The 24,445-nt window shown below is 36.6% G+C and overlaps 2 protein-coding genes across 2 annotated transcripts; both read right to left on the reverse strand.

Annotated features, from left to right (window-relative positions):
- Window positions 1-1,739: 1,739 nt before the first annotated feature.
- LOC135608718 (zinc finger CCCH domain-containing protein 13-like) lies at window positions 1,740-9,014 on the reverse strand. Its single transcript, XM_065101749.1, has 9 exons — window positions 8,961-9,014; window positions 8,754-8,780; window positions 7,281-7,457; window positions 7,121-7,177; window positions 4,811-4,908; window positions 4,117-4,702; window positions 3,242-3,446; window positions 2,741-2,943; window positions 1,740-2,296 (listed from the first exon to the last, which is right to left on the reverse strand). Exons 1-6 carry the CDS (start codon window positions 9,012-9,014, stop codon window positions 4,636-4,638), a joined length of 480 nt encoding a protein of 159 aa, XP_064957821.1. The 3' UTR covers window positions 1,740-2,296; window positions 2,741-2,943; window positions 3,242-3,446; window positions 4,117-4,635.
- A 7,153-nt stretch (window positions 9,015-16,167) lies between these two features.
- Window positions 16,168-20,577, reverse strand: LOC103981753 (uncharacterized). The gene is made up of 6 exons (XM_009398488.3): window positions 20,258-20,577; window positions 19,592-19,771; window positions 17,870-17,951; window positions 17,462-17,569; window positions 17,233-17,391; window positions 16,168-16,628 (listed from the first exon to the last, which is right to left on the reverse strand). Exons 1-6 carry the CDS (start codon window positions 20,507-20,509, stop codon window positions 16,432-16,434), a joined length of 978 nt encoding a protein of 325 aa, XP_009396763.1. The 5' UTR covers window positions 20,510-20,577; the 3' UTR covers window positions 16,168-16,431.
- Between the last annotated feature and the right edge of the window lie 3,868 nt (window positions 20,578-24,445).

Below are 24,445 nucleotides of genomic sequence, written 5' to 3' on the forward strand. Positions count from 1 at the left end.
CTCTCTTAACCTAACCCTAATTAAGATTAGGGGGTGTGGTGGCTGCGTTTTAGAGGCAGATTAAGGCTATAAAAAGGCAGCAACGAGGCAGATCTTTGAGGCCACGGGATTCCAAAGAGAAGAAGGAGATCAAGGCAGAAAAGGAAGAGAAAGAAAGGGAAGAAGACAAGGACAACACAGAGAGACTGTTCACAATCATCTAGCAGTGTTCTCATCTCAGGTTAGATCAAATCTACAGTAGACTCTTGCTGTGATTACTTGGGGAGGTTTTAGATATTGTGGGCAGTGACGTGATCCTTGTATCCCAGTTATTCTCTTGTGGTTGTTGCTAGGGTTTTGGGCAAGAGATTGAGATTTGTATATTCATTATTCTCATAGTGGATTATCTCTAGTTTGCCCCGTGGTTTTTACCCTTCACATTGAAGGGGTTTTCCACGTATATCTTGGTGTTCTGTTTGATTGTGTTTTCATTTTATTCCGCTGCGTATTTTGGTCTTCTAGTATTTGTTCCTATACAAAGGTTATTCCTCTTTTTATCCCCATCAGGAGGTAATAAAGGAGGAGACAACGGAGCCCATCAAGGTCTCTCCACCTTTTTGTTAAGTCTCATATGTGAAGGAGAATCCGATAAATAACTGAACAGTTTTTTTTCAAAGAATGAATGAATTCTCTGTTAGACTTCAGAGACCAAATCTCCCTTATGGATATTATCTTCTAAAATATGCGCCTTTAGGTATCGGTGTCGAACTTTTCAATTGTAGTGCCTTACCAAGAATGCTTGTAGATTAAACTTTGTAGATGAGCTCTTAGTCAAGTCTCATCAATTAGATCGTGGTTTGCCCATAGTCCTTAGACTAACACCTTACCATAGTTTTGGGTCTTGATTACCCAAAAGACAATCTCTAGAATGATAGCTTCGGTTCTGTAGGCAAGGGGAGACTCTAGTTCGATTGCTCGAGGATGCTTAGGAGTTCATTTATCCAGGCTTTTTTTTATCTCGATTACTCTTTTTAACCCTTCTAAAATAGTTAGATTGGTGTCTTCAATCTGATCTTTCGATTAAAGATGCACTAAAGAGATTATCCAACACATGAAGAAAAGATGCACTACAAAACCGAAGAGATTATCCAACACACGAAGAAAGTTTGGACCCAACACGGAACGATGCAGTACGAGGTCAAAGGAACAATGACAAATATGTTAAATAATATTTAGGTTGTTCAAAAAAATTCAGATCCAATCAAAATTCATTTCTACACTTGACACATGCTACGGTATCGAGAAGCCGAAGAGTTAGGAAGGCAACCCTGTAACAATTGCATTGATGGCGTAATGCCTAAGTCATTTCTTTTATTTTTCTATTTCTTTTTTTGTTTGATTGTGTCCAATCTAATACATTTCTATCTTTGATTCTGAAATCAAGTATAATGATTTACTTACGTGTGTAACATTATAAGCTCAACGCAAACTTTCAGGACGCTATATAAATATATACTCCATTATTTTTTATGATTATTTAAATACTATATAAATAAATAAGACAGTTGATGTTATGCGTATTTATCCTACAAACTGTATAGACAGTAAATAGTACATATATACACCCACATTTGGACCAAATACTAATCAGTCACTGTTTACTGTCTGATTACTGAATGATTGATTACATATAAACACTTATGATAACAGGGCATACACAGAAGACAATGAAAGGACACCTAATCTTTTTACAGATTCACGTAACTGATACAAACGAAAGGTCATCCAGATCCGCATACATTTCACCAAATAACAACTTGATACTCACATCAATAGAATACTAAGCTCTAAGTTCAGAGGGCAAGTGAAAACAAAAAAAAATCCACAAAGCACTGTTGGCAAAGACACATGCTTAAGGGAATAAGAAAAAACTACAAGGATGCATTTGCTATACCAATTGAGGACACTGATACCGAGAAATTGCTGAGGTTTATGTCCCTTTCATCAACAATACTAAGCAAAATGAGTACCTATTCTGTTGTATTAGTCAAAAAAACAGAACTGAGCACCAATCCGGGTCCTAGAAAATTTAATAACCAAGACGCCCAGCTTCTGGAGGTTTCTTGAAGGTACAAAGAGGTAATCAGATCACCATGTTTCTAGTCTCGTCACAGGAAATTAGATGCAGACAGCCTCCGCCTCTTCCCAGAGCTCATGAGTCATACCTGCTCAAATATCCACCTCACTGTTCATGTCTTTATCCAGCATTTCAGGGTCTACCTTTTCCCCCATCAAATTCCTCATTATCACCCTCGTGCTGGAAAAACAAAATTAAAACACCAAAACAGCATATAAGATTCATGATTTAGAAAACAAACATGAACAGCTAATAAATAATTAGAGGAAATGATCATTTATAAAACAGATGACGGAAGTACCGCAATAAATTTCATCTCTGTATATAAAATGAGAGGTGTTACAAGAAAATATATAAAAATATATTACAAAAGCAATTGTCCTTGCAAGTTCAGAGAAAATTGAGTAGACATCTAATATAATATCTAGAGAAGATAAGACCACCACATATGAATAAAATAGAATCAATATAGTGTCATTTCCACCAGTTCTGCACATATAAAATAAACATTCGATAACTGAATTCATCAAACTAGCTAAATGAAACCTATATAGGAAAAAAAATGGACACAGAATGCAGTTAACCAACAGAATCTGTAGGTATGAACAAGGGTTGAAATTTCACCTGCTTGTTTGTTTGTTGCGTGACTGGAGGTGGTGGAGGCATGTTAGTAGACTTAGTCACATAATCCACATCATCAATTTCAAAGACCGCACTAGTTTCTATAGTTTCAGGTTTCTCATCAGGTTCAGTAGCCTCTATAAATTCCTCTGCAGGAGCAGCCATACCAGTAAACGGAAGGAATGTTGCACTTAAGAACTCTTCCCCTGTTGGTTATAGATGTAGCTTGAACATGCTGAACTAAATGAAGAAAAACTTACAGGAAGTACATTTTAAAAGATTTATTTTAGAAAAGAAAATTAGATCTTCAGCAAGAAGGTTTGAGAAAACTATTTGGAGACTTTTACCAAATAGCACTACAACCTTTAACAGTCAAGAGAACCAATCAGATCTACACTATTTTGGTCATGATCGCAAAATTTTCTCCATGTAACAAACAAGCACTGCAGCAAAAACCATGAAATATTTCAAGACATGCAAGAATAGTGAATAGTTGGACATAACCTTATTCAAAGAGGCAAAGGTAGAAGAATCAATTCTTCCTTGTTTGTGATTGTAGTCCTCTACCGCTGACTTATTTTTGGTCAGGATTGCTTTCGTTCAATCAGTTCCTTTACTGATAATTTCCGACTGATAGGCAGGTCCTTCAAACCTTGGAAGTTTATCAGGTTTAAATATCACATCTGGATCTCTCTCTTTCGTGAAATCCCTGTGACAACCAGGTGATTGCATCCAAAGAAAATAAGTGAATTGTACCAACAGAAGCACTATACAACAACAATTAAAATTAAGAAAAATGTTATTCTCGAGATTGTATATAAAAGTCTAGAATAAACAATCAACAAAACAGAAGTTTTTCCTAAGATTGATTATATTTAGTTAATTTCAGTAACCAGAAAGAACTTAAGTGATCACTTATCAACTAAGATAAAGAATATATGCAGCATGTAATTCATGCTAGTGCTGTGAGGTAGCTGAGGAAATAATTTGTCTGTCAAAAAAACTGAAAAAATCCCATAAACCTTCCACATCCTTAAGCAAAACAATTTGCTATGATGTACTTCAAGAATATAATTTCACTGTTAGAGGAGACACCAAAAATCCCAGAAAACTTTCCACATTAGAAAGCATAACAATTACAAAGTTACATGCTACAGTTGCTACATAGCATAGCTAGAATACAACGAATATCAGGCAGAAGATAAAGTGTGCTGTAAATGATGCAAATAATAAATGTACAGAAGAAATAAAAGCTAACAGATCCTAACATCTATATATGAAAAACAGATTCAAGGATGACAAGAAAAACAAATTAGTCAAACAAATCACCACAAACACTACTAGAAAGTACAGTAACAGCAATAATAATTTTAGATTACCAATTTAAGTTCTTTGCTTGTGGCTGGATATTCAAGTGATCTCTTCTTGATTGATAACATATTACTCATATGATCATATTTTTTTGATTTCCCATCATCATTAGGATCTCCATCACTGGTGACATTGATGCTTGGATCATCTTCGTTGGCATAAGTTCTTAAGGTATCTGAACTAAGCTGACAACCAATCTTCTGTAGATGGGTTTGCGACCTGTAAAATTGATGTCTCGTCTCCATATTCAGATGCTTAAAAAACAAGGTGTCTGCTAAGTTCAAAACAAAAATGATAAAGAAAAGCAGCCTAGTGCCAGATGCTCCTGCCACTGCATGTCCGGGGAGGGAAATCTGATCCCTCCACATGTAGAGGCTGCTGTCTATACTGTTAGAACATGCAACACCCATGTTGCGATGGAGCAACATTCCCTTGTCATGGGCCAACCAAGATCAAAACAGATGCAAGCCAATAAAATGAACAAATGCTATAACATTTCTTATTTCCACAAACAACATTTGCCTTCTTTACTCCTCCTGTGCTTTTATATACCATCCATGAGCTTTAATGAATTTTTTAATCTTTGAAGTGATCCTGCAACAAAGTTGATAGAAAAATTAAACAAAAAACATAAGGCTCCTCACAATCAGATATAGACACTATGCTCCTGTCCAAATTTATATTACTGGTTGAACTTGTAACCTTCTACAGTTTTCTTGCTCTTTGTTAATTTGTGATTCAAGCTCCTCTATCTGACTAAAAAGCTTGTATGCTTCATCAGCCTTCTCATCCAAAAAGATCTGTAGACAGAGTCAACACCAAGAAAAAATGACTTGCACAGAATTCAACAATGGAAACAAATGAGCCAGGTAATTCACATAGGGTGGAAATACAGCAGAAACAGAGTGAATCCGGATATGATATCCAAATTATACTCGACCATATGCCTGTAACCTAGACAATAGAACATTTCTGGGGGAAGAAAAACAGTGCATGATGCAAATGCCTCGCTTCCTTTTTGTGTTCAAATTTGATCACAGGTTTTCCATTCAAGTGTCATCAATTGCGAACATACTTGTCACCATTCCTCGACTTGGATGGTGGAGTATATCACCACTTGCATTAACTAGTGCATTCTCCCATATTATGGTGGATGACCCCTCTATGAACTGTATAGGCATGAATAGCTAAACGAGACTTTGGTACATTATGATTAGTCTAGGATGATTTCATGGTGATTGTAGCCTATGTTGCAGGGCCTCGTTGCCCTTCCCCCTGTCTCGTTTAGCTAAACGCCCTGCTTCAAACTTCACCTCTAACCTTGTTCATGCAACCTCTGTGGAATAAACTCAAGTCTCTGACCATGGGTCTCAATAATGAATACAGTATGTCTTTCATCAGCTTCTGGAATGGCAATAAGATCAAAAAGAGTCATAGGAGATGGTTTGAGTGTCGTTCCTTTCTTTACTGGTCAAATCAGCAAGCAATCAAGCAGACCAAGTTCTAGAACTAGGGAGTCCTGCCTAAAGCCCAAACCTCTTCCCGATGGCAGACCACTCTTGATTGATGGCAAACTCTTGGTCTCGATTTTAAGAAAAGCCCCACTTGGACCACTTCATAGCACCTGTGCTACTCTATAGTTGGGGTCTTTAGCAAGCCTATTGATAGAAATGAATCATTTATTCCTTGCCATCATTTGGCGCATTATTTTACAATTAAATACAACCACTCCTTAACACTAAAGGTAGTACGTGCCAAATCTTTTCCTGTAAAATCAAGCATTCTACAATCTCTTATTAAGCTTTATTGCCATCACAGGCTGCACTCAGCCTCCTCAAATCCATTCAGCATGAGCAGCCTATTGTTCGATTCCATAAGACATGGAAAGTGTGCAAATATGGAAAAAGTACAGTTTCACTTCAACTTGGTAATTCTCTCCATATTAAATCTTCAATCTTCGAAAACAGTGACAACCAAGTGTCAGTATTTGCTGTAATATCATAGACTTCTCATGATTCAGCATGGAGAACTGAAGGTGGATCATGTGCAAGCATCTAGTATGACACTAAAATAAAAGGAAGAATTAAAGAAAATCAGTTACAATCAAAAGTTGCAATATAACTATGGAAGAGTGAAAGCTGGATATTTTCAGAAACAATGCTGAATATCTAAATCCAATCAATCTGCATGAAATACTCCCTCTAAAATTCCCATCACATTTACTTAATTCAACAAGATGACAAGGAAAAAACATGTCTGTTTGCAAAGGAAAAAAATAAAGCCCTCCTGTATAAAACACCATCAGAATTATTTAATTAAGGGTCTGTATTATTGAGAAACCCCACCCTAAACTCATTGAGAATCAAGAACTCCTTAGCATAGGCCTCTTTTCCTAGAACCTAGTAGAGGAAAGAGAGATCAAAGAGAGACAATAGGACTCTCTTGATTAATTATATAGCAAATGAAAATTTGGTATAAGGTCAAGTACGCAATCAAAGATGAGACAACTTCAGCCAAGGAGAAGAACCCTAGTGCCATATAATAGATAAGAATCACCACTCTTACTCTCCAGTATATCTTTACAATCCATACATCACATTGTACATGAAGCAAAAATATGCATTAGTTCTTTAACCATACCACGACCTAGAACGACGAAAAACTAGTGATGGAACCAGTGATCACCAAGCTAGATGATGCTTTTTTAATATATAACAAAGCTGAGGCAGTGACAGTAATTATGTATGTACATGTGTCCGACTGTATAAATTCATAACATAGAATGTTAACATAGTGCTACTGTATTGGTTTAATATGTGCAGAAATAAATGAGACTGTAGTAAATAGCAAGAAATATCAGTCAAAATAATTATCATCCATACTATGCAAAAAGTGATTGCCTCAGAACTCTTAAAAAAAGACCACTTAAGCCAGTTGCCATGTGAATGAATTAAAGATGGAGATGAAAGAAGAAAAATATTGGCAACACTTCAAAGATGAATTATAACTTACCTCAAGTTGGGATTTATGGTCATCAAGCATCTCAATATCTAACAGAATTTGCCTTATCTGCATGAAGTTTTATAAGGGAAAGAAAACACCAGAAGATGGAAGAGAAAACAACCAGCAGTTATAGAAGTATTTTGACAGTATACAAAAGTATATCCCAAACCTGCTCTTCAAGGCCATCCTTGTCATCATAAGATGAAGCTTTTTCTTCCCTTTTCCTATCTTCAGGACCATCAGAAACTTCAGAGCTTTCAGAAACATCACTTTCTCTATTCATGTGCTGCTTCTTCCTATTCCTTCTCTCACAGTAAAACCATAAATGCAACACCAGAAAGTAAACCTAAATATGTCAAGTAAACAACAAATGGAGGTCACTAAATATTGGTATGCCTTTAAACTTAAGCCTAGATATGTCCTAGAAAGCCACAAGGTGCATCCCTTTCTCCATTAGCCACCTCAAAAAGATTTATCACCTTTTAGATGTTAACCAAAATGGAAAAGACAACCAAACACAGAGTTCAAATAGCAAACATGGATTAAAGATCAATAGGAACCAAGTTGCCAGCAGAATATAATTCTTTCTGGAAGCCAATTTACACTCTTGTTTCTCTTTTTCTGTTGTTTTTTAGGTCCTTTCCAAGAAGATGTCTAGGACTGGCATCCCACAGAATCTTTTTGGTATCAAACAACTTTTTTTTCTTTCTAAGATCCATTCAGGTGGGGTATTAAAATTTTGAAATATTTCAAGGCTAATTGACTAATCTATTAGATTGGCATAAATGTATGAATTTTGTACAAGATGTCTTGTTACTCCCAATGCATATTAACATATGATCTGAGGCAAAGATGGGTAAAAACATAGCTTTTCTTGTTTTTTGACCTAGGAAGAAGCTGTTAAACAACTCAGAAAATACTAGAGTCTCCTTAGAGCTAGAGTGTCCTTGTCAAAAACTTTACAACAAAAAGTATGGGGAAGAAACACAAACAGAAAATGATTAAGCAAAAGTAGGAGGGAAATTCATTTCGTTAAGGGGTGTCTCAATATCATGCTTAAAACCTTGCATCCCATGATCCCACATCATACACCAAAAAAACCACAATCACTAACATTATAGGTCTATTCTTATCAGGAATTAGACACACGTAGATCTGAATCCAGACTTCTAAAACTCTAAATTAGTTTTTTCCTTATACGGAAGAGGCTGAATTGTGTTTCTTATAAAGAATCACAGATATTGCCAATATAAATCATTCATATATCCATCAGGCTTAGGTGCCTAATTTGATATGACTCAAGTTGTATCAAGATGTAGGTTTTTGTCCCATTTTTAATCCTCTATGTGTTCTCCCATAACCCAATTTCTTGATTTTATTTTTTTTTCATGTTGTACACCTGTTATCATCATCTTCTTGCTAATATAGCAAGTCTTTGCTGATATTTACTGCCTAAAAACAACCATTTAAGTGCTATTTCTCTTTTAAGTAATCCCTTAGCCCATAAGTTATCCTTTTAGTATCGGAGGCAACAAAAAGGTTTTGGATGGACATCAGCTAGTATGGAAAATATTATGTTTCTGTGTAGACAAGATTAAAAGAAAGTTTCCCATAAGTTTGAACAAGATAAAAGGCAACTTACCTTCTCTGGATAGGTGAATTCGAAAAGCTAGAGCCTGCAAGCAGTATTCCATAATAATAATGAGAAGGAGAAAAGCCTAATTATCAGTATGCAAATATGAAAAAGGTTACAAAGATATACGTATATAACAGAAAACAAGTCATCACAAAGGTGAGACCAGTAATGAAGAAAAAAAATGAAATACAAAAAGTTCATGATAATGCTCACCTCTATCATGATAGATTGGCTTTTGATACCGGAAAGTTTGGTGAGCCCTTGCATCTCTACCAGGGATGCCTTCTGTCAAGTTTGGTGAGGCTTTTGATAGCCTCCTATAAGGAGAATGCCTTCTGTCAAGTTTATCTCTCAAGTCCCCACTTCTATGATTCCGTCGACCTACAACCAAGAAAAATAAATTTTAAACAACAAAATAGAGTTCTATACTCTTCTGATACCAAGCTTAAGATCCGTGGTAAATGGAGAATCAATAAATTCTTGTCAAGCTTACCATCACCATGAGCAATACGAGAAATTCAATAACGAATAATTATTGGCTCCTCAACAATTGCAAAAGGCCACCGAACATACAAAGTAGATCATAAAATTAATAGTTGCAATACCATGTAAGGATCTTAGATCACTGAGTGAATCCTTCGAATATTTCATAAGTAAGCAATAAGATTTATTGTAGATGCCTTCTGTAGCTAAAGAAACTATGAGCAACAGAAATTGAGAGATTTTCCACTGCAGAGCCATTGACACAGTAAAGATAGGACCTTCCATCCAGTATAACCATGCTGATATGTCCAAGAATCATCCCAACATATACCTTCTCTAACTATATAGAAAGACCATCAATAAGGATCCAATTGATGAAACTGGATACAGAATGCATCAAATCAACTGTATGAGTCATCAATTACTCTTGCTGAAGCTGCTAACAATGTAAAGAGTGTCACATGCAGAATGGTGCAGTAAGTATGCAGCAAACCTAGCAAATGTGATCCCTTAGATATGTCTTCATTTAGTCATTATCAACATCATGGCACCAATTGTGAGGCTAGAAAATGCGGATGTGCCATTCTCCAATTGCAAGTGATACTAAGAAGCTGTTTGGAGGTTGATAATTTGTTCCATTATACTATAAAAAGGAAACCAAGAATTATGGCAGATATTCTGTAAAAACTTCACCTGAGAAGATTTTGGATCAAGAAATAAGAAGCTAGTTTTCATCTGCAGGCAATTGAACTGAGTTTCATCATTTTCCCAGAACAAATAGAATTGATATCATACAATGCAGCTTCAAAATAGAGTAAACCAAATGAATCTAACCGAAAAAGGTGTATCCCGAATATTCTTATAAGATATTATTTGAAGATTTCTCAAATCAAAATTCAATCAAATTGAACCAGACTAAATATGTGCCAGTGATGAAGATTTTTATCCAGCAGCTTTTCTCCTATATTTGTTATGAATATATTTTTCATCTGACCTCCATTTTCTAGTGATTTATTTCACAGACTAATTAAATCAGCAGAATTGATTCATATGTTACGGCGTTCAAGTAAGTTTCAAGCAAGAAACTGAGAAGCTAAAACCACCTAATGTGAAAAAAAAAAGGGAAAATCTTTTTGGGGGTGGACAGGAAGGGGAAACCATATCGAATGTATAATTGCATCACTAAAATGTTCAAACACCAACTGGTAAAGGTTCACTGAAAGAAGTCTTTTGTTGACCATTAGATGAGGGTAAAGCTTAACATCATATATTAGTTAGTTGGATCCGCAGCTATTCAAGCAATCAGTAAATATCATACATGTCCGCCCATGACATGTCAAGCACAAATACTTGTGTAGTTTGAGACACAAGTAATTCAAACTTTTTGTCATATCAATAAATTCTATCAGCAATCGCTCCATGACAATATAACCATTCTTTAAATATAAAACTATAGTTTCAATTACATAAACATAGAGAAATTGTGCATGAAAACTGATATGATTAGCAATTTTATGGAAAATTCGAAGTCAATGTTGCACCGAATAAAGGTATCCGAACATCAAAAAGGCATCAGAAGGCACAACAATTTCACCCTTACCTCAATTAATCGCCGAAAAGAAGCAGCGAGTTAGATAAGAGCAGTATTATCGAACTACCAGACAAGTAAGAGTGTAATTCTACCAACATTCGTGGAGAAAAAAAAGGAGAGAAAAGGAAACAACCCATAGATCGGAACCTTTAGCGATTACCATTGAAAGATCCACCGAAGCGGCAGATCTCCGCCTCACCATGGGCGAAATTGCAGCTATGGCGAGGGCATCGATGTTATAAATTGTTCAAATTAAAAAGAAAAAAGAATTTCATCTGAAAAGGTGTTTTCTTTTATAGTTATTTTGGTAGTTATTTTTCAAAGGTTATGTCTTTTAAGAAAATATCTATAAATAGATATTTGAGAGTAAATTATTAAGACATCTTTTTCATATTCTTCTTCTTTACTCTCCAAGTGATTAAATTAAATATTCTCTAATTCCTCTTTGAAGATTCTTTATTGTTTGCTCAATACAGATCTTCTAAAGGCTTGTCATATCCACTAAAACTATTTGCATCAAACTCATAGCAATCTTGTTGAGAAGAGGGTACAAATATCGTTTTTAGGAAAATGTTTATACATGTTTCAAGCCTAAATATCTTTCTTAAAGTATTCTTGATCTTATGTTTGTTATTTGTTTCCATAGTGTTTTTATCCTCTTCTTTATCGTATTTTCCCAACAATCTAAAAACGATATTTGTGAGTTTATATAAATTCACTATGGAGGCCACAAATATCATCAAATTATTGAATCAAGATTTTGTTCGTTTGGATCGTTTTGATGGAACGAATTTTACCCGTTGGCAAGACAAGATGAAATTCATGTTGACTGCTTTGAAGATCTTCTATGTGCTTGATCCAAATCTTCAACCAATTCCTGATCCAACCGATGATAACACCGATGAAGTCAAGGTTGAACAAAAGAAGAGAATCGAAGATGAAGTCATGTGTAGAGGACACATTCTCAATGCTCTTTCATATCAGCTTTATGATCTTTATACGGTAGAACCATCTGCAAAAGCAATTTGGAATGCTTTGGAATTCAAGTATCATGCCAAGGAGGAAGGTACAAAAAATTTTTTGATTTCTAAATATTTTGATTATAAGTTTATGGATGACAAGCCAATCTTAGCACAAGTGCATGAGTTGCAGGTCATTGTTAATCAATTGAAGGCTGAAAAAATCGAACTTCCTGAACCTTTTCACGTAGGGGCTATAATAGCCAAGTTACCTTCATCTTGGAAAGGGTATAGGAAGAAGATTTTGCATGACTCCAAGGATATCACTTTGGAGCAAATTCAAAAACATCTTCGAATCGAGGAGGAATCGAGGATGAGAAAAAAGAGTGAGAACTCTTTTGGGAATATAAAAGCAAATGTTGTGAATATAAAAACAAATGTTGTGAATATAAAATGTTGTGAATCATTTTGGCCCCAAAAGGGATCAAAGAAAATTTAAGAAGCCAAAGAGTGGAGGCTGTTTTGTGTGTACAAAACCTGGTCATTTTGCTAGGGATTACAAATTTAAAAAGGGCCAGAAATCGAAAGTCAACTCCATTGAGGGAGATGATAATATAATTGCTATGGTCAGCGAAGTGAATGCCATTTTTGGCAAGGTTTCTGGTTGGTGGTACCAAGGTTCGTTGTATCGTACCGTACCGATGTTTCGACCCGGGCTCGGTACGGTACGGTACCGGTGTATCGGGCGGTACATCAGGGCGTACCAAGCGGTACACCCTGGTGTACCAAATATTTTTTTATTTTTTATACTGTAGCAGTGCTACAGTATAGTACTGTAGCATTGTAGCACTGTAGCGGTACCGGGCAGTCCACGTACCGATAACCTGTCGGACCAGTACGTACCGCCCATACCAGGCGGTACACTTCGGTACGATAGACCTTGGGTGGTACAATACTTGTGCTACCGTCCATGTTTGCTATGATAAGGCACTCTTCAAGACTTACAAAGAAGTCACAGAAGGGCAAGAGATTTAAATGGGAAATAAAGTTCGTTCTAAGGTGATTGGCAAGGGAAATGTGGAACTCACTTTCACTTCGGGTAAGAAAGTCACTCTTACTAATGTTCTTCATGTACCAGATATGAGTAGAAATTTAATAAGTGAGAATCTCCTTAGCAAACCTAGAATTAAATTTGTATTTGAATCCGGGAAGTTAATTCTATCCCGTAATGAAACTTTTGTTGGAAAAGATTATTCCGCTAAGAGAATGGTCAAATTATCTATTGTTGACAATGATTCTAAATTTAATAAAGATGTTGCTTCGATTTATATTATTGATTCTTATTCATTATGGCATGATAGATTAGCACATATTGGAACTAACACTATTAAAAGAATGGTTAAGTATGGTTTAATAAATTATTATTTTGATGATCTTAATAAATGTGAAATTTATGTTAAATCAAAGATAATGAAGAAATCATTCAAAAGTGTTGAAAGATATACTAATTTGTTAGACTTAATACATTCTGATATATGTGAATTAAATGGCATATTAACGAGAGGAGGTAATAGATATTTCATTACTTTTATAGATGATATGTCTAGATTCACATATGTGTACTTATTGAAACATAAAAATGATGCTTTTAATGCTTTTAAGGCATATAAAGCAGAAGTTGAAAATCAATTGAGGAAGAAAATTAAATCTTTAAGAAGTGATAGAGGAGGAGAATACTTTCCTAATGAATTTAACTTGTTTTGTGAACAACATGGCATAATGAACACCTAAGCAAAATAGATTAGCAGAAAGAAAAAATAGAACTTATCTAGAGATGATTAATGTTATATTGTTGCATGCTAAATTATCTTATAATTTGTGGGGAGAAGCTTTATTGGCTACAAGTCATATCTTAAATAGAATTCCCTCTAAAAAAATATATATAAGATCTCTTCATATGAGTTCTGGAAAGGAAGACAACCTAACATTGGTTATTTTAAAGTGTGGGGGTGTCTTGTATATTGTAAGAATAATGATCCTTAAAAGATAAAATTGGGACCTAGAGGAATCAAATGTATATTTATAGGCTATGCCTCAAATAGCAAAGCATATAGACTTCTTAATTTGGAGTCTAATATCATAATAGAATCTCGAGATGTGGAGTTCTTTGAACATTTATTGACTTCAAGTAATAATGTTCATCCTCCAACTAGTGAAGAATCACTAGTGGAGACATCTCAAAAGGTTGGTGAGCAACCTAATTTTCCTTTGATTGGACATCAATCGAGTTCACAAGAGGTTGGAGAGCAATCTCATAAATTAAGGAGAAGCACTCGTGTACGAAAAGCAAAAATAATTCCTCTTGTTTTACAAGTGGAAGATGATTCATTCACCAAACCTCTTACAAGAGAAGTTGTAAGATCAACATCAAAATGGATGGGGCTAAAACTCCTTGAATAAAAGATCCACCAATGATAGCAACCCTACTCAACATTATGAAATAAGTAATGAAGAGTTCAAAGGGTAAAAACAAATCATTGACATGTGGAGTGGTTCAGCACTTTGAAATATTTTACGAGTCCCATCTAAAGATGTTAAAGTGCTGGTTGTCACCGAATGAGGGTTGAGTTAATTATACTCTTAATGAAGTTCAGTCAAGTTAGGACAAGTATCTCAAAGAGTAACAAAGATACTATAAGAACTTCACCTATATGAACTTAGAAGTGGTGCCGCTTCGATTAAGAGTTGGAGTTTTCTCTCATAAAAGTTCATGAACTTGGATGAGTCCAAGGCCATATTAGGGCCGAGCAAAATTTTATGAGGAATACAAGGATATTGTATTTATGTGTGTGATATCACCAGTGTTGTCATTAGGAATAACAAATTCAAAGTTTTTATACTATTTGGGATTTCGACTTCACTTTGTGATGCTTACACTAAGGTAATACTCAAATCGAAAGATATATTACTTTATTCATAAATACTATTTAATCACTTGGAGAAAATTTTAAATTTGAACAAGTGGGGGATTGTTATAAATTGTTCAAATTAAAAAGAAAAAAAAAATCTTTTTAAAAGATTTATTTGAAAATGTGTTTTCTTTTATAGTTATTTTGGTAGTTATTTTTTAAAGGTTGTGTCTTTTAAGAAAATATCTATAAATAGATATTTAAGGATAAATTATTAAGACATATGTTTCATATTCTTCTTCTTTACTCTCCAAGTTTACTCTCAAGTGATTGAATTAGATATTCTCTAATTCCTCTTTGAAGATTCTTTATTGTTTACTCAATACAGATCTTCTAAAGGCTTGTCATACCCACTAAAACTATTTGCATCAAACCCAGAGCAATCTTATTGAGAAGAGGATGCAAAAATCGTTTTTAGGAAAGTGTTTATACACATTTCAAGCCTAAATATCTTTCCTAAAGTATTCTTGATCTTGTGTTTGTTATTTGTTTCCATAGTGTTTTTATCCTCTTCTTTGTCGTATTTTCCCAACAATCGATCCCTTTGGAATAATGTACAGAGCTTTGTCTTATACAACTTCCTTCTTATCATTGCGGCGGAACGATCGAAGGGGAGAGGAGAGCGAGCCAAAGAGATAAATGTATCCCTAAGCGAGATCGACAGACGATAAGAGGAGCTCTTCCGAAACGCCGAAGACGATCAAATAGCAATGGAATGGAGCTCTAGAAAAGGGCCCGCCTTCACGTCAGAAACCCTAGTTTCGACATGAACATGGCTGGGAGACGAGAGCTCGATTTATTCCCTCTTCTCGTCCGCATGATACAGATTTCCGTCATAGACGAAACATTATACGTTTCACCTGTCGGAGCCCAAATAGAATTCAAGGTTTGGAACTGGCTACCGCCATACGTGGCGCTCCAAGAGGGCGGCGTAGGTCAATCCTGTGTCTCGGCTCCATCAGCAAACACACACAGCGAACCCTTCATTGGTTGCTTACATGGGACATTTAAGATCAATGGCCCCATTGGCACCCATCTATGAAGTCGAGAACTCATGCATGTATACAAGTAGCCCTAACCAACCAAATCTGGAATCGAAATCCGACCGGTTCCTTCGATATCCATCGATTCCAGTACCAATTCGAATATTTTAATTAATAAAATATTAAAAAAATGATAAAGACGAGATTCGAATTGAAACCTTCTGATACACTATTAAAATGTTAATTTTCCTTTTAGATAATTAGAAATCAAATCGAAACCATCAGTTCTAATTTTAATTTTTTAATAATTTTATTTTTCAAAAACTTGAACCGATGCATATTGTCATGGTTTTAGTTCAAATATGAAATCGTCGAACTGTTGAACTGATTCAATTCTAAACCAATTCAATTCTAATTCAAACCATATCAAGGATATATACAAGAGTTCCACATCCTTCCTTTCTTTCGTGTGCCGGGGAAGATGACCCCATAGGATTCATATTACATGCAGCTTTCACACTGGAGGAGAAGGGATACTTTGGTTTACAACACTTCAAACATTGATCAACGTAGTGACACTAGTTGCGTTTATTCGCATGTTCATCATTGAAGTTTACAGCTGCTACTGGAATAGGTCTTATACCACCATAAAGTGCATACCTTTTATTGTAAGAAGTGAAAGATTTCATACTCTCATGATCATGGAATTAACAGTATCTTGCCAACATGAGAGCTGCCTTCCATTAACCTGTGAGCCTCCGCAGCTTCAGACAGAGGAAAGGTCTTGTAAACGATGGGCTTCACCTTGCCTGCTGCAATGGCTGACCACACATGCTTCTTCACCTCAGCAACTATTTTGGCTTTGTTCTCAAGGCTTCTGTTGCGCAGACCAGCAGCTGTAGAAAAAAGGTTCATAGTCGATTAAAGTACAAACTCTTTATGCGGTAATCATGTTGCAACGTCAGACAGGTTAGCACACAGCAAAGCTCCTATCACAAACATTTCTTATAGAAGTTTTTGGCAATTTATATTGCGCTTAAACTTTTGCAATTAATCCAGATTTTGATGAAAGTAATAAGATGATAGAAAGTAATAAGATAATTAGGATTTCGGTTCCTGATAACCACAAATTGTCATATGGCAAGGAAATAACCTTTGGACTTATGGTATAAATGCTGCAAAAGAAACATTATTCACTGAAGACAACAATAACAGGAAGTAATTGACAAGACACAAGCATGGAACTCACGTCCCCTGCTCCTGATTTTTCATTTATATTAACTTAAGTAAAACTACAACTCATTCTTAAGTAGTCCACCTTCCTAACTTCTGTGAGATCTACTCATAATAAGAACAACTAGCAGCAAAACACTACAACATACAGCTTCCAGAACCCTTCTGACTTTTGTCAGGTCCATTCATTATGAAAAACTTGGCAAACATCTATGAAATACAACTTTTGGGCACATGCAGAATAAGAGAAGAAACTGGAGGCTATACCTTGTATAGTAAGGCGCCTTGCCAATAAGCAAGACAGGTTTACTTCTGTCGCTGCCCCTCCCATGAAACCGATGATAAAAAGCCTACCATCCATACCCAAGCTATCAAGATTTTTCTGCAGGTAAGGCCCGCCAACATTGTCCAGTATAACATCAACACCTGCATCATAGTTACTCTGTTGTCAGATATCTGCATTGCAGTCCAAGCTGCTGGAGTATAGTGGATATACCCTTTCCTCCAGTTTCTTCCTCTACCCTTGCGACGAAGTCTTCAGTCTTGTAATTAATGCAAACATCAGCACCAAGATTCTTGCAAGCAGCCAATTTTTCTTCACTTCCTAGATCGATGCAATTCAATGACATTATATCTTGAAACTGATTGCTATTTAGGTGACATGTTACAAGGATTGCCATGACAGGCGGCACAAGTTGGCATGGGTGAGATTTACGATGCCAGGAAAGTATAGGCATGTGCCATGCTAGAAATATTGGCCATAGTTAGGGTGCTTTTTAGTTGTGCCAGCCGACATAGGGCTGTGATGACTGGCATGGCCAAGAATTGTAACATGTCAGAAAGATTTGTTACCTTCTATAGCACAATAGGGCAATTCTAACTATTTCTATTCATGCTAGCATACCTGCTGTCACAAACACTCTAATTCCAACGTGCTTAGCAATCTGAATAGCAAAGGTACCAATTCCACTAGATCCACCATGAACCTGAAAATAATTGAAAAGGCCAAGTATTATAGGTTTAATCTTGTAAAGAATATCTGTTTAACCAAACGGACAAAAGTTTAGATTTTCTTTTCCAGGATTGCATATGTCATTTGATAGGAACATCATCTAAAAAAGAACTCCACTGCTATTACTCAAAAGAAATGAGCAAATATTCATGATGATGATGTCAAGCCAAACCAACAACTGATACCTTACAGGTGAAAGATTATGCTTTTCTACTCTACAGAAATAATGAAAATGCAGTCATTTTTCCATGTTGTTAATTATTATGTTCATACATAGTTCCATGCACTTGCACTCTTAACTAGTACAGTAAATTACTAAGTACAAATGAATTAGAGGATCTCAACAAGTTAGCGGAAGACATCCTTCTTTGGAATTTTTTTTTCACATTTAGAGTGCGCTATTAATTTTTGTTTTAAAGAGAAGAAAATAATACGATCATTTATATCTAACACAACTTTAACAAAATGCACTGCACTGCGCTATTATATCTATTAATTTTCCAGGATTGCATATGTCATTTGATAGGAACATCATCTAAAAAAGAACTCCACTGCTATTACTCAAAAGAAATGAGCAAAAATTCATGATGATGATGTCAAGCCAAACCAACAACTGATACCTTACAGGTGAAAGATTATGCTTTTCTACTCTACAGAAATAATGAAAATGCAGTCATTTTTCCATGTTGTTAATTATTATGTTCATACATAGTTCCATGCACTTGCACTCTTAACTAGTACAGTAAATTACTAAGTACAAATGAATTAGAGGATCTCAACAAGTTAGCGGAAGACATCCTTCTTTGGAATTTTTTTTTCACATTTAGAGTGCGCTATTAATTTTTGTTTTAAAGAGAAGAAAATAATATGATCATTTATATCTAACACAACTTTAACAAAATGCACTGCACAATGAACCTCAAAATCTAACCCTACATGTAAAAAAATAGAAAAATTAGAAAAAATATTTTTTTATATATTTAATTACTTCTTTGTGCAATGAATAATCATGTTAAGACAGAAAGAACATGGACAAATAAAAAATAAGACGACAATAAATATATTTGGCAAATTCTAATTCACAGGTTTTCTTAAATAACCTGTGAATAATTTGGAAATGCATGTTTGATTCAGTAAATAATCATTTAAATGTAAAAAAAATTGTATGTATTTCAATCTGGAAAACCATTTGGAGAAACATATGTTCAAATAGGAAAAAAGAAACAAGAATTAAAGAATTTGATGTTATTTGGATAATTCTCTACAATGTTATTGCTACCTTAAGTGGTAAAGCTAATGAGGCTACAACCTGTACTCCAGCGTTTCTAAATGTAGGAACTTAATGGAAGAGAATACTCATTGGTTTGGTCAACAATTGGAAACAGCACTTGACAGCTCGAATGGAGTGTGGTAATAACATATGACATAATCTAGCTTTTGTGATTGTTAGACCAAGTATTAATAATTTAGATACAAATTGTTAACCACTTGACCTCATGATATGAATATTTCCAAACTAAAGGCCTACAATCTGATTAGACAATACTGATGACAAACAATTAGATAAGATGTAACAGGCACGAATCTTCAAAGACAACATATAATGAGATTTACCAACAGAGTCTCCCCAGGGGACAACTGGCTCGTCATGAAAATAGTCGACCACACAGTGCATGCCACTTCAGGAAAACTTGCAGCATCCCTCAAAGTGACACCTTCCGGGATAGGAAGAACCTGTCCAGCAGGTACCGCTACCTTCTCTGCATACCCTCCTCCACTCAGAAGGGCACAAACCTGCAGAGGAAACAAATGAGGTCATAGCACAAGTGCATAAAGTATAGAACCTATTTTTCAAACCTTAACTTCAGGATAAATAGCTATTTTGATTGCTATACATCGTGCAATCATAGCTCTAAACACAAGGACTTTTACAACCCAAATTCTGCATTAAAATCCCAGCTTCGTCACAACTGGAACCTCATTTACTTGCTAAAACCGTGATCCGAAGAGTAGATCATTGTTCAACCATTCTACTAACAAGAATGTCCTATACGAATCAAAGAACATGGAATCCCTATACACAAGAAAAAAAACTCTAAATCTGCCAGATAATGAAACCTAATTGATTAAAGACAGGTAGCTTAATCTGAAAAAAGTTGTCTAAAGAACGGACTAAGGGACTAAACTTCCTGATCCATTTAACACAAATAGCAACAACATATCCGAACTTCCACGCAAAAGCTATCGCCAAGTTCAGCCACGTTGGAGGGTGAGAACTACCCGATCGCCGACCTTCCAGCAAGCAACGGATTTCCCGACGGTGAGGACGGTTCCGGAGCACTCGAGGCCAGGGTAAGGGCTAGCGCCCTTTGGCAGTGGGTACAAACCCTTCCTCTGGACGGTGTCGGCGCGGTTGAGTGCAGTGGCCTCCACCTTGATGAGGACCTCGTCGTCGCCGACCACCGGGTCCTCCACCTCCTGCACCTGTAGCACCTCGGGGCCGCCAGGGCTCGTGATCACTACCGCCCTCATCTCAACCTTACGGGGAGCCTCATCAGAAGTGCGCAAAGGATAATATAATTACCATTTCTGTACATAGAATCCGCGTTCCTGTTAGGCCGAATCACGCATTTAGGTTATCCGGGTTGATACTGCCACCAGATGTGTTCGTTGGCCACATCACCCAAAGAAAATTTTCACCATGATTCGGTCAAACAGTAGTTTTCCCTGTGCACTAATGCCTATATATATATATATATATATATATATATATATATATATATATGATAAATTTACAAAAAAATTGACTTTGAGAATTTTTCAAATGACATTTCAACTTGAAGAAATTATGGTATACCATCTATTTTCCAGAATGATTATACCCCTATCAATTGCCACATAGTTGCATCAATCAACATTTACCACTTTAAATAATTACTGTACGTCACTCATGACACTAATGTAATCGAATGTAGAGGCCACAAGCGATAAAGGCGTCACTCTCATCAAACCCTAATAATTGCTTCCCCTCCTCTCTACCCATCAAGCCTACTTCTTGTAGCTCTCGTGTGAGGGTTACCATCGCTACTAACCTCGTTAGACCCACCCTTACATGCCTTACTTGCAACCCTCACACAAGAAAGGAAGGGGTGCAAGGGCCATCGTCACCTCCATAAACCTCGTCAACCCTACCCCTACATGCCTCACCTATAGCCCCTATACAAAAAAGGAGCGTGAGGGATGTTGTTAGAATCGTAATGGCACTAAGAGGGGGTGGGTGGGTGGAGAGAGGGTTAATTAGTGTTATAGTAAATTTTAACTGATTTTAAAGTTTGATCGATAAATCCATATTAGAAACACGATTTATAGGGAAATATAGGGGCGACATCACATGCGCAGTGGATGAACATAAAACAAAAATTTTAAATTTCTCAAAAAGTATTCATCATCGTGCGAAGATTCAGGCACAAAAACCCACAAAACTGAAAACCATGTATGCGATAGTAGTGTTACCTAGGGAGATCGTATATCCTCGAATCCCTACAGATCTTTGGGAGAGGATGAAGGAGGTCAAGCATCCTCCTTTCTAGTGATGATCTATGTTGAATCTTAGATTTTAACGATGAAACCAATTGATAAAGTTACTATCTTAATGTATGTTTAAGTAACGCAGGACTATCTTCATTCAGAAAAGGCAAATCCATTGAAGCAGGAAGAATCAAACGTTGGGTCGGAGTGAAACATGTCAGGAGATTAATAGTCGAGCTAAAGGATCGGTCGACATATTGGTAGAAGGACTTTATGCCATTAGTTTAGGTATCGAGTCGAATGATCGAACATTGCACCAAGGAGATCGGATTTGGTGGAGGTTAGCATATTGATTGGGCAATACACTGAAGAAAAGGACGATCCGCTAAAAGGTTGGACGAAGCACCGGATGAACCAATGACATACCGGGCAATAAAGGATTCAAGCTTAGTAATAATTTATCTAGATCGAAGTAATTTAAAGGGCAAATTGAGTTGGTTTCAAGTATAACCATGCCAACTCAATTATGGGCCCATTGGGCTTGAGTTAAGACTATTTTGGGTCAAATGGAAAGCTCATTCGGTCACCTAAGGTTAGGTGGAACCACCTATGAGCTGGAAAAGTTAAGAGCACACTTTTCCAAGTTGTTAAGCAGTGGTACCGCTAGACAGGGCGGTGGTACCGCCTAGACATAGTCTCCTAGACTGTGTCAAGTAGTGGTACTGCCCAATGTTAGTGTGTCAAGTAGTGGTACAACCAGACTAGGTGGTGATACTACCTAATGTCAGTACTGTAGGTAGTGATACCATTGTTAGGATTAAGAATGACACTAAGAGGGGGGGTGAATTAGTGCAGCGGATAAAAACGACAAATTTCAACGATTTTAGAAAACTTCGTTCGATAAAATTCTAAGTTCAACGAAAACCGTTAATTAGACTCGAATAAGTTTATTAGTGAGTAGAGAAGAGGGGATTGGACAGTTTGCAATGAAGTAAAGTAAATGTAGTAAAGAGAACAAATAGTAAGGAAAGAACACATCGAAATTTATAGTAGTTCGGTCGTTGTGATCTACATCCACTTCTGATTCCTCCTCTGCCGAGGTCACCAGCGTCTACTAATGGTCCGCCTTTAATAGGCAAAGACCAACCACCTCTTTGTTGAATCTCAGATTTTGATGATGAAACCAATTGATAGTGTTTATGATTTAATCTGCATTTTGAATGACGTAGGATACTTCAATTAAGGAGAGACAATTAAAGCAGGAAGAATTATGTTAGGCCGGAGAAAAATATATCAGAAGATTGGACATCGAGCCAAAGGATCGATCGACGTATCGCCAGAAGGCTTCGGGCCATGAGTTCGGGCATCGGGCCAAGAAGAGCAAAAATTGCGCCAAGTAAATTGGAGTTGTGGAGGTCAACTGGCTGATTGGGCAATAGGCCGCAAGAGAGGATAATGCACCGAAGATTCGGACGAAGCACCGATAAACAAATGACATTCCGGATAACACTTGATTTGCTTTGTAATAATTATCTAGATTGAAGTAGGTTTTATGTGTGCAGGATTAACTATAATAGCAAGGCATAAAGCAAAATGAAGTCTCGAAATCAAGAACGTAATTTCGTTGGGAGTTCGAGAGTTCGTCGAAAGTCCGGACGTTTATCGGAAGTTCTACTAGAATTAATTGAGAAGTCTAGGAGCTTGCCAAAGAAGCTCGTCGGAACTCGCCAAGAAGATCGTCGTGAAGTCTAGGAGCTTATTGGGAGTCTGCTGGAACATTGCCAAGAGATCGTCAGAAGTTCACCAGAAGATCGCGGGAAGAAACCTAGACTTACGGACTTGTTTAGCTTAGTAAATATCTTAAATTTCATAGTTAGCACATAATTGGTATTGGAATTAGCCCAACCCAATTATGGGTGGAGCCCAATGAAAGGCCCAAACAGTGACCCAACAGGTAGCACCGTCGTGGCATAGTCTCCGAGATTATTAGGTAGTGGTACCATCAGTCTAGGTGGTGGTATCGCTAGTCTAGGCAGTGGTACCGCCCAGACACAGTCTCTCAAGCAGTGGTACCATTAAACTAGGTGGTGTTACCGCTTGGTGTTAGTGCTACAAGTGGTGGTACCACCCAGCATAGGCGGTGGTACCGCCAGGACCCGGGAAACCCGGGATGAGACATTTTTAGGCTCCAAGTTTGAATCAACTTAAGGCCTATAAATACCCCTCTCATCCCTGGTTAACATACACAAGAATTGAGAGTGAAAAAGAAAAAAATACTACTGTAATCTTATGTGAACTCCTCTAAAAAATCTAAGTGTTAGAATAGTTCAAGAAAGGAGTAAGTGAGGGTACAAGGGTTATCTCTTAAACTCGGAAAAAGGAGAAAGAGTTGTAAAAGGTGGTTGGTCTTCGCCTGTTGAAGGAAGACCGATAGTGGATGCTGGTGGCCTCGATGGAAGAGGAATCGGTGGAGCAGATGTAGGTCACGATGATCGAACCACTATAAACTCGGTTTGCATGTCTATTTGTGTAATTTACCTTTACTGCAAACTTACTTGCTTTACATCCACTATGCTCTTTCGTACGCTTTTAATTTTAAGTATCTTTTCGAAATCGGCTTTAATCAAACGAGAGATTTTAAACTAATGTAATTTTTACCACTACACTAATTACCCCCCCCCCCCCCCCCTCTTAGTGCCGACTCGTTCCTAATAGTTGGTATTAGGGCCACATTTTTCTCGTTTAGTTTAACACCCAAAGAGAAACGACTCTTTTCAGTTTTTAAGAGGGTCACTCTCTCATTCGTCCTCTCATGTTCAATGGGACGTACTACATATATTGGAAAACTCGAATGAGAGATTTCTTGCTTTCGTTGAATCTCGATTTATAGAATATAATCAAATTTGGTTTTTAAAAGTCTTCTCTTCCAATGAACGATTG

Source organism: Musa acuminata, chromosome BXJ2-4, assembly GCF_036884655.1.
Source record: "Musa acuminata AAA Group cultivar baxijiao chromosome BXJ2-4, Cavendish_Baxijiao_AAA, whole genome shotgun sequence".
Taxonomy (NCBI): Eukaryota; Viridiplantae; Streptophyta; class Magnoliopsida; order Zingiberales; family Musaceae; genus Musa; species Musa acuminata.